Genomic DNA, 14,768 nt, shown 5'->3' on the forward strand with positions numbered 1-14,768 from the left:
GCTCTCGCCAAGCGTTTCTTTGTCACTAGGAAACAAACTTACGTCGAAAAAATGCGCAAACGTTGTACGAGCGCAATCTTGCAAATACCCCGGATGAAAGAACCGGAAGTTTGCGTTTAGGGTTCAAGGTTCAGCGCAGGCTTTCCAGAGAGCTGCTGTAAAACTTAAGACTTTTAGGATAAAACTTCATTGGCTTCAACCATTTCAGACGGAATGTCGACTAGTGCTGATGTGCATGAAAATGTTAAGGTAATATGCAAAACTGACTTTGGAGGCAGAGGTTGGCCTTTGAATAAAATCAGATATGGGAAGTCAGTGCTGGATATGATTTTATCTACGCAGCCAGATTAAAGACAATCAAATTAGAGACAACGGTGACAGTCTGTAAAACCAACACCGAAACATGCATACAAGTATTTCATTAATGTGGGTTTCAGTGGAGGGTTTTTGTGTCCTGTGGTCTGATGCTGTTTTAGAAGTTTTTCCACCCTGACAAGAATAAAATCCTAGGAGAAATACAGAATACTTGAATTGTTTAATTTGCATTATTCTCGGCTATCGGCGATTCGTCAGGTATTGATATTGGCCTTCAAAGACCCATATTGGTTGAACTCCGATGAATAAAGCTCTGATACGTGCACTTCCCTCTTCCTCTGTATGGGACATAACTTCAAATTGAAAACTCAAACTTGAAATTACACTGTTCAAGATGGCACTTGATTCAGTCAATAAAATCTTGTCTTCTTGTCCAAAATGCACAGTAGGGGGCGCTAGGGGCCGGGCCGCGGGAATCAAAGCTCCCGACATAAAACTGCCAAATGTTGATATGCAGCTCCACATGTCGCGCTCTCCTATACAGCGAGAGAACAGCATGTGTCCGGTCGGTTCTTGTGTTTACTCATGTTTCATCTGCCCATAGAAATACTATGGCAGCCGCCTGGAGTCTTCAGGTGATTTGCAAACCAGCGTTTCCTCCTGCAGTTTCTCCTTCCGCCCGCCACCAAAGAGTGTCAAGGATGCGCTGAGCCTTGTTCACCCCGAGGTCACTAAAAGGTATATGGGTTTGATTGTAAACTTCCTAGAGACTACACACTGGAATTACACACACTGTAAATAGGAATTTCTTTGCATATTATTCCCCACACAACAGGTAACTTTCTCATGCAAATGCTACCAGAGGGTCCAGAACACAGGAGTGGGGCCGATTCAAATCTGGAAATGTTTTCTGTCCAGACACTTCATAAGGGAGGGATGAGAAAGAGGGAAGATGGCCTTGGTTTTTCTTATCTTTCCCAAGACACATAGACCTTTCATTTTAGTTGACAAATCAGTTGAGTACAGTTGAAAATATTGCATTTGGGTATTATAACAACATTAAGGTTGGTCCTTAAATATTGGAAAAATAGCCTACTAAAGCACCACTTTAAACAGAATTTGATGGATATATTGATTAAAACAACTATATGAAATGATGTTAACTAGAAGGTTAGAAAACTATGAAACAAGAGAGACATGGGAAAATGCCCTCTTATGTTTTTTAAAGGCTCATAAAGGGGTGAATTTTTTTTTTCATGTATTTTGTTGTCATGTATTGTGTTGTGCTTATGATGGAAAATTAAAAATTAATGGATGCTTATTGCTAAATTCCAAGGATGCTCTACATTGTTGGCCATGGCTGCCAGCCACCCACGGCACTCATTCAAATTCCACTTATGCTCTAGCCAGCTTGCTGCCCTTGCAAACAGATGCTTCCCTGCATTTGCACCATGTCAGGCGTTTTGGCCTCACACTGTCATCATTCAGAGTATTTTCCTCCAGATTCTTCGGATGTGGCCTTCCAGTTCCGGGGAAGCTGGCGGGCTGCAGAGTCCTGGACCTCGGCAGCGGCTCCGGAAGAGACTGCTACGCCCTCGGCAAGCTTGTTGGACAGAGCGGGCATGTCACAGGCATTGATATGACTGAGGAAATGGTAATGACACTTGCATCTACACACAGGACCTGGCGTTGATTTCTGTCCTGTCCCATCCATTTAACTGTATATATCCCTTTAGATCGAGGCGTCTCGTACATACATTGAGTACCATCAGAAGACGTTTGGCTATGATGAGCCCAACATTGCCTTTGTCCAGGGGCACATGGAGAAGCTGGGTGAAGCTGGTATCCACAGTGACTCCATGGATATTGTAATGTAGGTTTTTGTCTTAAGGAAATAGCATGGTTATGATCCTATATTGTAAGACAGACAGGACACTCCACAAACAAAACCTTCTGTGTTTTTCCCCCGCTACTCTCTCCAGATCCAACTGTGTAATCTGTTTGTGTCCCGATAAAAGAGCAGTGCTACAGGAAGCCTACAGGGTCCTGAAGGTTAGTCTGGTGAATTTCTACCCATTTACATTTAATACAAAATGTCCTTGGAAAGATGCAGAAAAGACTATTTATGATCCCATTACTCTCCACATTGCGCTTATTTGATACAGGAGGGAGGTGAGCTGTACTTCAGTGACATGTACGCCAGCAAAGTGGTTCCTGATCATTTGAAGCAAGATGCAGTTCTGTGGGGTAAAATATCATTCATTTTAATTAGAACTTTGATGATAATGTCTTTGAATTATCATCACATTTCAATGGGAAAGGCAAAAACGTTGCACAGAATTACAATGCTGACAGTTGTTCACATTGACGATTCCTGCATCTTTGATATATCATCAAACATCCATGAGACTGTTGGACAATCTGTTTATCCTGTCTGGGCTAGGTGAAGGAATGGGCGGCTCTCTGTTTTGGCAGGACCTCATTTCATTGGCCCACAGCGTTGGCTTCAGCACTCCACGCCTGGTTTCAGCAAGCCGCGTCGTGGTCTTCAACTGTGAGCTCAAAGCAAAAGCAGGTAAAAAGACAATTCTGACTTGTGACGATTTGTGTAAAATCATTTTCATTCTACAATTCAGTCAGATTTTCATCTTTTCCCCTCATATTTGCCCCAACAGGTGACATCAGCTATGCATCAGGCACTTACAGGCTCTTCAAGCTGCCCAAAAACCCAGTCATGTCAAAGGCAGCAGTGACCTATAAGGGAACTGTGGCTGATTTCCCAGATGAGTTGGAATTTGATTCCTCCCACTGTTTCAAGGTAGGCTGTACTATATCAAGTCACATTGAAGAAATGTACAACTAGACAAATACTGATTGTAAACTATTGAACAAGATTTACATTTGGGCAGGTATTGACAGTCACTACACTAACCTGCTGCATATACTTTGAATAACAGGAATAATTGTGTGTGAGTGTTATACATTTGCCATTTGCCACTAGCTGTTTCCAAAAAAACATGCAAATTCTTATCTAAACTAGATGGCACTCAGTAGAGCGCATACCTCTGCCAACGCTGTGCAGTTGTCAATATAAACCAGTTCCACATGTCAGATTTTCACCAAAAGTAAATAATTTCTTCCATGCCACATTACCAACATGTTTCACATTTTCATGACTGGACCTGAAATGGGACATGAGATCTGCCTGTTCAAATTCTAGCCACTGTAAAGCATTTTAACCGATAATTGCAACACCACATGGCCAATCAGCTCTATATATGTTCAGTTTTTATGAGAAGCCACGCCCACTGTCACACCCCACTTTGGCCAATCAGTGTGAAAAGTTAATCAATTCTTCCTTGCCCCATGACCAAACTTTCCACAAAGTTTCATGCAAATCTGTTCATAGCTTTTGGAGTTATACTGCTAAAAGACAGACAGACGGAATGGGCCGAAAACATGAGGTAAAAATAATGTGTTGTGATGTTGGACAGACTAGGTAATGTTTACCTTTATGTTGTGCTGTGCAGAAAGATGTAGCAGTGGAAGTAAACGGAGAGATGGCAGCAGTCCTCCAGAGTTCTCGTTTCTTCCCCGATTTCAACATCCAGACACTGGGGGAAGCAGAGCCGAGCTGCAGCTCAGCACCACAGGTAGCTGCACCCTGCTCCAACACATCATGACTGTCATGAACTCCTGACTTCATACTAAACATGAACAAATGCTATAATCGACCAATTTCTGCCTGTAAGGCAACTGTATACTGTGAGCTGTGATAGTAATGGAAGATTTATGAGTTTCAGATAAGGGCTTGAAGGTGTTTTAGTGACCATGGATTTGCTCTCTCCTCTTCCTTAGTTCTGCCACCTGGATCCTTTTCTGTTGGCGGACAGGGTGGGCGCCTCAGTGAAACAATGCTCCAAAACAGGCAAATAAAGTCTAGAGGCTGCTGGACGGAAACATGGAGAGAGGCAGAATGTTTGTAAGTCTAAGGACAACAATGGAAATAAGTCTTGGGCTTTTTTTCTTATCCTTGTGTAGGGTCAGTAGGGGCTAAATCATTTAATGTCTTGTCCTGTGTAATTACTGTCATGTAACGTAATGGGATGGAGGACAATTTTGTCAAGTGTCAAATAATCTATGAATTATTCAATAGTTTACATTGAATTACATATTTCGTCATAGTAATATGATAATAAGCCATCATAATGATAAAGGTGTGCAGATTGTAAAATGACTTATTTTCATAGGTAATAAAATGAGGTAATATTTTCATGGGTAATGACATTAGTTGATTCACACAAGAGTAAATTAAATGCTTATAATTTTCCTTTTCTAGTAACTTGAGTGGAAATACCCAAGAAAAGGGTAATCATTTTTATTCTTTAAAATAAAATTAAAAAGTGCCTTTGTGTGGACATTTGGATGTGAATCATGTACACACGTTAAATACCCAAAACCTGTCCTGCGCTGTTTTTGTAATTTGAGGAAACTCTACCAAAAGGTGATAAATATCTGATCAAGATAGTTGCAGCCAGTAAGACTGCATGATATTTGTGGATGAGCAACTTAAACAGGGTCAAATCATGAAATTTGTCTTCCTTTTTTTTTATTTTGAAGAAATGATGATTATGTAACATGTTGAAGATTGAATGTATTGTATTCAGACCCTTACTCACCCAATAAAAAATAAAAAATAAAAAAAAGACTGCATTCACAAAATAATTGTTTGGAGTTCCCCTGCTCAAGGACAGTGGCTGGTTCATGATGAAGACATTTTTAATGAACAAACTCGCATATAACAGTAAAAGAAGCTCAATTTGATAGAAAAGGGGACAAATGGATGGGATCCAGGCACCAAGGAATGATATTAATAACAGAAATGGAAATCCACTGACATGACAATCATACTCTGATGAATGTTATCGTCTGTAAGAAATGTGTAACTGCCAATAAAGATGACTGATTATGTTGTGTTGTTATATAGCCATGTACAAAGTAAAAACAACAAAGACTATAAACAAATAAATGAAAACAACCAAAGTAGCAAAGGTTTTCTACAGTTACGATTGATTTTAATCTGTGTAATAGAGACAAACCCAAGAAAAAAAAAACCCTGAAAGAAAAAAAATCATTGGAATTGAACACTTGAACACATTCAGTGTCTGCCTGGTCCATAACAGTAAAATATAGTAAATGGAATGATTAGGACAATCAATAGTATAGAAACTCCCACATGGCTTAGTCTTAAGTATTGAGTGTTAATGATCTGCTAACCTAAGCATCCAGTTTTGTTTCCTTTAAATGCTCACAATAAATCACCTACTTTCTCTTTTTATCTGATGTTGAATTTCAAGAGCAGCCACTGAGATAATCTGACACAAAATGGTGAATCTGTTTACAGTGGGCCAACCAAAGTAAGGCTGAATAGGCTACAACTCTGCTGTAATTACTTAGACGCTTTGTTAAGACACTTCAATAAACATGGAACGGAATATTTCTGTAATCCAGGCGGCATGAAGTGCACTTGGCAACAAATTTTAAAAAAGTATAAGAACATAATTCAAACGGGATTTTATCTGCTTGTAACTACTTCATTTTCTTAATAGTAGCCTAAATGTAGGCCTAGACCTATTTGACCTACACTCTGTAGCTAATTGGAAGGTTGAGGCTGTAAAATGGGTGAGGGTCCCAGCACCTTTCACAGCAGCAGAGGAGCTGGCCCTTACTCTGAACAGTGACAACTGATGGCATGAAGGAAGCTCATCAGAACCAACAACCCCCAGGACACAGCGCCTACATAAAGGGTAGGTTTATCACATTCATAATTAATATTTGTCTCTTACCTCTTAACTCTATCTCCAATTTTATACAGAAAGCTTCCAGTACTGAATAAACGAAGGGCAATGTATAACGTTTGTACAGAGGTGACGGGGAAATGTGAGGCTGAGGAAGACTATTCAGATAAATTGACTCTTGAAAAACGGTAACGCTCGCGATGAAATGCTACAGGTGGGTGTGATAAAATATATCGCACCCTCTCTAGATGTAAAGCCCTACGAATAATTTGAGCTTCCATGTCAACGGGATCTTCCATGACAGGTTTAAAGCCATTTTCCAGAAAAGTTGAACGAACTGAATTGTGTGATGCTTAAATGCTGCAGACTCAGTCGGGTTTAACTCAAGTAAGCCTCAAGTAAACCTGCCACAGAGCAGGTTAGTTTGAGAGCATAAGTTGCCATACTAATTGATCTAGACTTACTCTGATCTATTTTACCAATTTAACATTTACCAATGGTACCAATGGTAAATGCCAAAAATGTGTTATTCATAAAAGTGCTGTAGCTCTACAAACTGGGTAGAAATACGATATAAAAGATGTTATTAATATGGGAACTACTCTACTCTAATCATACTAATATTGATGGAATCCTAAAATGCCAAATTCCCCAAATTCATTAAATTAATTCATGGAGATCTTTCTGGTTTGTAGCTAATACTAACCAAAGCTTATCTTTCTTAGTTTACATATTAAATTTTTTAGCACAGCTGTCATAGTCAAAACTTTTGTCAATACAGGCAAAATTGTTGCAATTCAAGTTAATCTTATCTGGTCTCTACCCATTAACAGAGTTTGTGTCACAGCCATACAACCATTACTCACTGGGTGCAGAAAGCGTTAATTCAATAACGGTTGACTTGCTGCTATGGTAACGGTGCTTTGAGTAAGAGCAGATCAGAGGTCTGACTGGTTTTCAACTGGCCTAATGTAGGAAGTGGAGTGATTCAATTTGGCACTCGTTTACAGAAAGAGAGAGGTGACGTCCTTCATCACTTGAGGAGTGTTACTTCTGGACACAGTCGACCTCCGGTTACATCTGCAACCAGCTCAGGTCGTCAGATCTGAAACAGACAAGTGAGACAGACAGAGACACTTCTTAGGTTATAGTCAATATCTCAAAGTAACAGATATTCAGCACAGCCTCATGTATTCAGGGTGCAAACAGCTTATTCTCAATGTGTTGTACATTCAGTATTTACTCTCCTGGTCTCCAGTGACATAACAGAAACAATTCAGTTATTGTATGTAGTAAACGTACTAATACTATATAAATATGTAGTGTAGTATGTAGACAGTACTTGACACTCACTGAGCCTGTGCCTTTGTTATGCGCTGGCCCGTAGCCATCGCTTCCGCCAGGCGAGTTACAGCCGGGTCAAACATCAGGCTGGCCGCTGCTACCACCACCTCATCTCTGTTGACAGTGGAAGAATGCAGTAAATTCAAGGCAAATGGCATGAATTCATATTCAACATCACACAACAGCAGGAGTTTCTGCACAGCTGCTCACTTGATATATAACGCCAGGAACTTCCTTTCTTCCACTTTGCCTTTGAATACGATTTCTGTGTATCCTTCCCCATAGCCTAGAATGGGGAAATGAAAGGAGGAAATACGATTCAGTACAGCCTGGGCTTAAATATTCAAATATAACAGTGCCATTTTCTCAATAGTCCTTCATACCTGTGTATCTGATACTCTTCCCTAGCAACACAGTCCAGAAGAAAGGAACAGACTCAATTTTGGTTGGTTTCTTCAGCATATTTAGGGCAGCTACTCTTCCTGGGGTACAGCAGACAAGACACAAGCATGATGAGGTCAATCCACAACATCAAGTCAGTTGCACCCATTTTGCTCTCTTATTGTCCTGGAATCCTTCAAACTCGTACCGTGGGCTTGTGACATCTGCCAGTGACCGATGTTGACCCTCTGGTCTCCCCGAATGGTCAGAGGGAAGGAGGTAACATCTCCAGCACCAAAAACATCCGGTATGTTGGTCCTCATGAACTGTCATCAAAGAAAAATGTGTTTACAGTCGAGCCTCAATATTAGACCTACAAACAAAGTGGTTCACTGAACTCAATTAGACTGAACAACATAATTTTCACAATTGGATAATACATTTTCCATGCATTTCAGCCATCTGGACAATCTTTTAGCTGAGGGAGTCAGATTAGTGCTGGACTCAGACTTGGGCCAAAAACCTAAAGCCTGAAAGGGGAGAATATGTATTCTATATTGCTAGAAACTGTATTTTTCAACAATATGTTTAATCCGAGTCTGTCCAAGAAAACACGTGAGCAACTCAAATCAACTGGATCTGAACCCATCAGGTTCAGTTGTAAATGTGAAGCTGTAATTCACATTACCCAGCAGCTATTGTATTAGCTATGTCAACACCACAGTGATTATAATGTGGTTGTTGACTTTGTCTTCTGCAAACAGTGCGTTACCTTGTCAACAATCACCGCCTTCCTAGAGTCCACCTCCACCTGGCTTCCCGCCAAGAAGTCAGAATTGGGGATGACACCTGAGAAACAAAGATTTATGCATCTGTGTTTTGTAGAGCTGCACAGGAAAGTTGAGTTACTACGACATTAAAGGCCGACGAGTGTTTGTAATTAACAAAACAAGAAAGGTCCACAAGTTATTGTCAAGTTACCAAGACAGAAAAGGGTTGCAGGAGAGGCATGTTCGTTCCTGCTGACTGTCACAATAGTCTAAATCCAAATTTGTATTGAGTGATTTTGATTTTGAAGTGTATATCCCAATATCTGGGAATAGCAAATAATAAATTACCGATCCCTGCAATCACCACATCAGCTTCCAGGACTGTCCCACTCTTCAGCACCACCTCTTTCACCTGAACAAATGACAAACCTCATTTATGCATCTCACTAGAATACACACTACGCTACACTAGAATCTCCATTAGGTCTGAAGTAGCGCAGTAAAGTGCAGCACAATCCCAGTTTCAGCGACAGTGCAGACAGTAGAGTAACGGTAGCATCACCTTGCCATTCTCCCCTCTGATCTCAGTGACTCTGTCGTTCATGTGGAACTTCACATTCTGTTCCTCCAACATCTTAAAAGGAGAAAAAATATATGTGTTTTGAAGTGTAGTGTTTCATAAAAGCTGAAGCAGAGCTATGGGAGTTCTGATACTGATGATGACAGACCACCGCCATCTTTGTTTCTTACTTGCATAGTCATCTTGCCGATCTCCGGGCCCAGCGACTGTTCATAAGGGCGTCCTGCGGTGCCAACCATGGCCACACTGGCAGCTTTGTCTGATAAGTAGGACGCCACCTCCATACCTATTGTGTAAATAAAAAGCAGTTAAAAGTCTTTTACAGCAGTCCTGCCTGAAGCCTTATCATTGTTTTGAATGGTAAATATTTGGTTTCCCCATTAGTGGACATGGGATCGAATGAGGTCTGCTGCACATACATGGTGGGGTGTCTATATTTTCTATATATTTTCCTGATGCAGTGAATCAACTGAAGCAAATGTTTATCTGGTTAGCAGGTGTACCTGGGTTTCACAGCATCAATGGTACAGAAAGCTGAGAGATGTTTTTGCAAGCTCTTAAAGCCAGCAATGACATTTTGTAATAGGTGATGTAAACTTCAAAATGGAGCATCTTGTCAGCCTAATGGGCTAAAGTATTACAAGGTGTGGAGGCAAGATAATCAAACACAAAACAAAACCCCTATGAGCTTCTATTTTAGACATGGACAATCCAAGTTTCACTCTGCAGTGGAAAGAGAAATCTAATCTGATCACCTATGAAGGAGGCACCGATGACGACGGCCCGTTGGCCCAGAGAGGAGCGGTGGATCTCTTTGGCATCTTCATAACTCTGCAGTAACTTCACTCCCTTCAGGTCCCAACCAGGGCAGCTGAGTGGCCGCGCCCTGTGAACACAACAAAGAAATTTATGAGTTGAGTGAGTTTGATGATGCTAGGCTGTATGAGAACTATAAAAAAAAATCGACTGCATGTTTGCTTTTGTTCCTGAAAACCTTGTTTGAGTTGTTCGGTTTTCATCAAACAGTAATTAAGGAGCTAAACTGTAAACACTGTGTTCTGTAGACCTTCTGCTTGAAGAAAACACTACGAGAGCTTCCACTAGTAATCTGATACTGTACTGATGGTGTGAGAGTAGTAATGCGTTTAATGGAGCCACGGCCAGAAGATACGGCCAGTTGAAATGAAGGGACGGGTTGGTGTGCCACCACCGAGTCTAACCTACAGCCAGTCGAGATGAGGAGCTGGTCATAGTGCTGCAGAGTGCCGTCACTCAGCTTCACCGTCTTATCAGGGGGGTTCACTGACACTGCCTGCAACACGCAAACACGCAGCACACATACGTCACCTGCCATGACCAAAGAGTGCATCAGTTTTGAAAAGATAGTGAGACTACATTATGAATAAATGGAATTGCCTTATTCCTTCTCACCTCTTTCTGCGTCCACACCTCTATCCCATACTGTTGAAAAAAGTCACTTGAACGCAGAAGGATGTTGCTGCTGTCCAGATTCATTGCCTGAAAAGAGAGAATGCCATTTCTAAGGTGTCTTAACATTTCTTCAAAGCATCCCTTCTGCCTCCTTTTGAAAGGAACTAACATAATGTATCGTTAAGCACACGCTCATCTTCTTTAATGAATGCGATCATGTAGTGTTTTTTGTTTACTTGATGAGCACTTGGTATGAATAAATGCTGATTCTCTCTGCTGACCGTGTCCTTACCTTACTCAGTTTGGGCTTGTCAAACGGAGGCAGGGTGTCTTTGGTTACCATGACGATTCGACCCTGGTAGCAGTTCTGCCGCAGCGTCTCAGCACACACCAGGGAGGCGGGGCCTGTAAATACAAAATGCAAGCTCAGTCCTTCACTGTTCATTTTTACATTCAGAGATACAGCGTAAGGATTTTGGGTACTGGACCACCAAGTTTAGTTGAGTGCTATCTGTATTAGCCCCTTTTTTAAGTTTAAGTTCTGACCAGAAGGGAGAAATCTGCATTACTTTGAACCAAAAACTTTGCTTGGACTGGAAAGTTCCCTTTCCTATTTACATCCAAAGTTTGATTTACACTGACTGAATACTGAAACAGCAAATCGGAATGGCCACCAGTAACGTGGTCACCAAAGCTCTTCAATTTAATGGATTTTTTCATTCTCTTCCTCTTATTCTTATAACTACCTTAATTTGTATATCACTTCTCTACTTCTCTTCAGCAAAGTTACACAGTGCTATGTCTCTTACCTACCAATGGATTCAAATAGGAAGGCCTTGTAATAGCCCGGGGTTTCCACCCTCAAGTGAAACCTCCCATAATTCTGATTTCTTACCCCCTCCTATCAGCAGGACAGTATGGTTGACTCCTGGGACCATGCTGCTCATCTCCTTCACCCGCCTGGTCAGCTTCAGAGACTAAGGGAATTGGCAATAGACAGGGAGTTGGTTTAGACTGAATATTATGAGACAAAATTAAAGTAAAACACTGTGATAATCTGAAATCTATTTATCTTGCCTTCACTCACTTTTTTATTGATGGAAACGTATACCTTGCCATCCTCAACTTTGACCTGTCAAAAGAGAAGAGAGACCCAGAATGTGAGAAGATTTTTTTCAATACAGCCATAGCACAGTGCAATTTCTCAGCAATAGTAAAATGTTTTCAAAACATCAACTGGAAAATCACTGGACCTTCTGCATGAAGGAACACCCTGGATTATAGCACAAAGGATTGCAACATCAGATACACAAATTCATAGGTGCCGTGGGAACATGTGACATTTGACAAATGAACATTGGAAATTTATGCTAGCAGTTGATATATTAAAGTGGCTGTTTTGGAACCACTACAATTAACTGAATATTAGCAACATAATTTCATTATTTGTATGTCAGCTTGCAAGCAGATGTGCAGCATAGATGGAGATGCCTTCTCCGCTAACTGGATGTATTTTTTGTGTGAAATGGAGTCAGATTACCTTTAAACAAGACAATCTATATAAATTTGAAAAAAATGAATTGTTTGGGCAAGGTGACAAAATATTCACCTCTTGAAGGAAATGATTGGACCAATAATTTGTGCCACAAATACATTTTAAATTGGTAAGAAGATGTCTGTTATGGATCCACTCCTTTTTAAGAGTATAGTGCACTCCACATCAGCTCGGCAGGCAGGTTTTACCTTGTAGCTGGGCAGACAGTCCAGACCTGGATACTCCTCAATATCTCCAGTCCTGACATTGAAGCAAGCGCCGTGAAACGGACATCTCACTCTGTCACCAACCAGCGCTCCTGAACCATCAGAGAACATGCAGTTAATACTACTCAAATCCTATGCAAAACATTTCACAAAGTCATTTATTCAACCCCATTAGTCATGTAGTGGGGACTGTTGTAGCGGCCCACTCTCCCCTGATGTCAGAAATGACATGCAGGTTTTTCAGGCTTAAACTCAATTAGAGTTCAATATGAAACCTGCAAAAGAAGGTCAGAGGCCCAATGTGTTGTGAATGGGGACGCTGGGTGACACAGTGGTTCAGGCATCCGTCCAGCTGAAGTGTCCTTGAGCAAGACGCTGGTAGGGATTTAGCTAGTGTGTAGCTGAGGTTGACCTCTGACCTGCCTGGTGGGGGAATTTCCCTACGGCGATGAATAAAGTATTGCATACTGTAACACCCAACAGCAGACTGAATCAGATCACCGATTGGTCTGCAAAATTATAGTTTTTAATATGGTGCACACACACACTTTGACTGTTTAGAGTTAGACCGATAAGCTGCAGAGACCCATACACAAGAGAGAATCTGAATCTGAAAGTATATGAAGTCCTTACCTTTAACTAGAGGAGCATTGTAGTGAGTGCACTGGCTGCCAACAGCGCTGTACTGACCCTGCGTACGGACCAGCAGCACCTTCTGATCCTCCACCGTTACTTCCTTCATCCTTAACAAACACACAGGAACAGGAAGAAAACATAGCTCCCAAATACAGCTTATTTTAACCAAAGAGATTGTCAAAACTATAACAGATCCTTTTCACTCTGAGTTGTGCTGGAGCATTTCTCTGACTCTAATCTGATGCTTTTCCAGTGAGAAGAAACAAAACGTACTGTCCGTCCTGCAGGTCAGCCTCCTGGCAGACCAGCCCAGTCACCTCTTCTGGCTCTTCACCTTGGCCTGGTTCTTGGCACTGATTCATAACTGCAAGACATGGGTCACGTTAAGAAAACTTGCCTATTGTTTAGCCTACTGGCTTGAGTTACAGTTGGTTTTGAATGAACAATAACAATGTCTGCAAAGAGGATACAGCATACAGACATTATGCGCATGCACATAAATATGAAAGCAAATGTATCGTTGTATTATTTGTCAAATGTCTGACTAGCCTGCCTTGAAACGAATAAAATAAAATGTATCACTATTATTATCAGCCTCAGTTGACATAACAGAAACCCAAGCCTACACTGGAACCAGCCAATATTTTGAAACCAGAAGTCATATTGTGAGTAAAGTTGTCAGAATCCATTCAAGCAGCCACAATCAGTTAAGTGCAAATGTGAGAAGCTACGCATCGCAAACCTAGCTTTTTAGCAAACTACCATGCACGTTTTACATGAATACTCCTATTAGATTTCGCGTTTACGTCAAACAAAACGTTTACATGAATTTACGAAACACCAAGGCTACACAACGTTGTTCTCACCTGTTTTGCCGCTAGACAACGATCTAACTCTTGGCAAATAGAAATTATGGATGCGTTTTATCTGCAAAACCGGTCCTCTCCTCGTTGAGTTTTTCAACCGAAGAAAAGCGTTCATTCAAGAGCGCATCCAGGTCGCGTGACAGCCAGGCGGCTGCGGTGGTGCGGCGGCGTCCCGTGGTACTCGCGAGCTCGTTTTTAAACCAACCATAACCAGTATAGGCTCGAGAGATGCGATAAAACAGCAAGTGGCTATATCACTTCAGCAGCCTGTTCCTGCAGGATGAAAAGATTAGCTACGCGCTCTCGAGAATGACTAAGCAGGTATACGATTACGTAGGGAGCCCTCCAATCAGATTGTTTGTTTGTTAGAGAGAGAGAGAGAGAGAGAGAGAGAGAGAGAGAGGGAGAGAGAGAGAGAGTGTGTGTGTGTGTGTGTGTGTGTGTGTGTGTGTGTGTGTGTGAGAGAGAGAGAGAGAGAGAGAGAGAGAGAGAGAGAGACCAATACGCTAGTCTACCTAGAAACATTCATCACCATGAAAAAAAAAATTACACATAAAAAAACGTAGGCTTTATTCAAATGAGTAATTAGTGTCAAGTTAAGAATTGCCAACATGATTATGAAAGAAGAAACTGACCATTTTCTCCACTTTCGACAAACACTTGGCACAGACCCACCAAATAATGTAGGCCTAACTAAAGCTTTCTAATAAATAGGTTTTCCAAAGTTGAATTAATTCAAAAATACAACAAAAAAAATGCTTCAACCAAAAAAAAAGGTTTTCCAAGGTGACATTAGTGCACATTTCATGATATCTCGCATGATTTACAAAACAATATTAATTGTCATAATACAAAAAGGTTTCCATTGATATATATTTTGAACTGG

The 14,768-nt window shown here is 41.0% G+C and overlaps 2 protein-coding genes across 2 annotated transcripts; one reads left to right on the forward strand and one right to left on the reverse strand.

Annotated features, from left to right (window-relative positions):
• The first annotated feature begins 119 nt into the window (after positions 1–119).
• LOC139912733 (arsenite methyltransferase) lies at positions 120–5,284 on the forward strand. Its single transcript, XM_071900615.2, has 10 exons — positions 120–249; positions 920–1,053; positions 1,819–1,969; positions 2,052–2,188; positions 2,298–2,367; positions 2,481–2,562; positions 2,759–2,890; positions 2,991–3,133; positions 3,846–3,968; positions 4,174–5,284. Exons 1-10 carry the CDS (start codon positions 214–216, stop codon positions 4,249–4,251), a joined length of 1,086 nt encoding a protein of 361 aa, XP_071756716.2. The 5' UTR covers positions 120–213; the 3' UTR covers positions 4,252–5,284.
• A 1,454-nt stretch (positions 5,285–6,738) lies between these two features.
• Positions 6,739–14,073, reverse strand: aifm4 (apoptosis inducing factor mitochondria associated 4). Its single transcript, XM_071900654.2, has 19 exons — positions 13,883–14,073; positions 13,290–13,380; positions 13,014–13,123; positions 12,363–12,472; positions 11,707–11,751; positions 11,515–11,596; positions 10,912–11,024; positions 10,620–10,706; positions 10,409–10,500; positions 9,944–10,074; positions 9,359–9,474; positions 9,171–9,242; positions 8,957–9,020; positions 8,611–8,687; positions 8,047–8,164; positions 7,841–7,939; positions 7,668–7,743; positions 7,467–7,571; positions 6,739–7,218 (listed from the first exon to the last, which is right to left on the reverse strand). The coding sequence occupies exons 1-19, from the start codon at positions 13,995–13,997 to the stop codon at positions 7,188–7,190; spliced, it is 1,734 nt and encodes a 577-aa protein (XP_071756755.1). The 5' UTR covers positions 13,998–14,073; the 3' UTR covers positions 6,739–7,187.
• Between the last annotated feature and the right edge of the window lie 695 nt (positions 14,074–14,768).

Source organism: Centroberyx gerrardi, chromosome 6 (genome assembly GCF_048128805.1).
Source record: "Centroberyx gerrardi isolate f3 chromosome 6, fCenGer3.hap1.cur.20231027, whole genome shotgun sequence".
NCBI classification, from domain to species: domain Eukaryota; kingdom Metazoa; phylum Chordata; class Actinopteri; order Beryciformes; family Berycidae; genus Centroberyx; species Centroberyx gerrardi.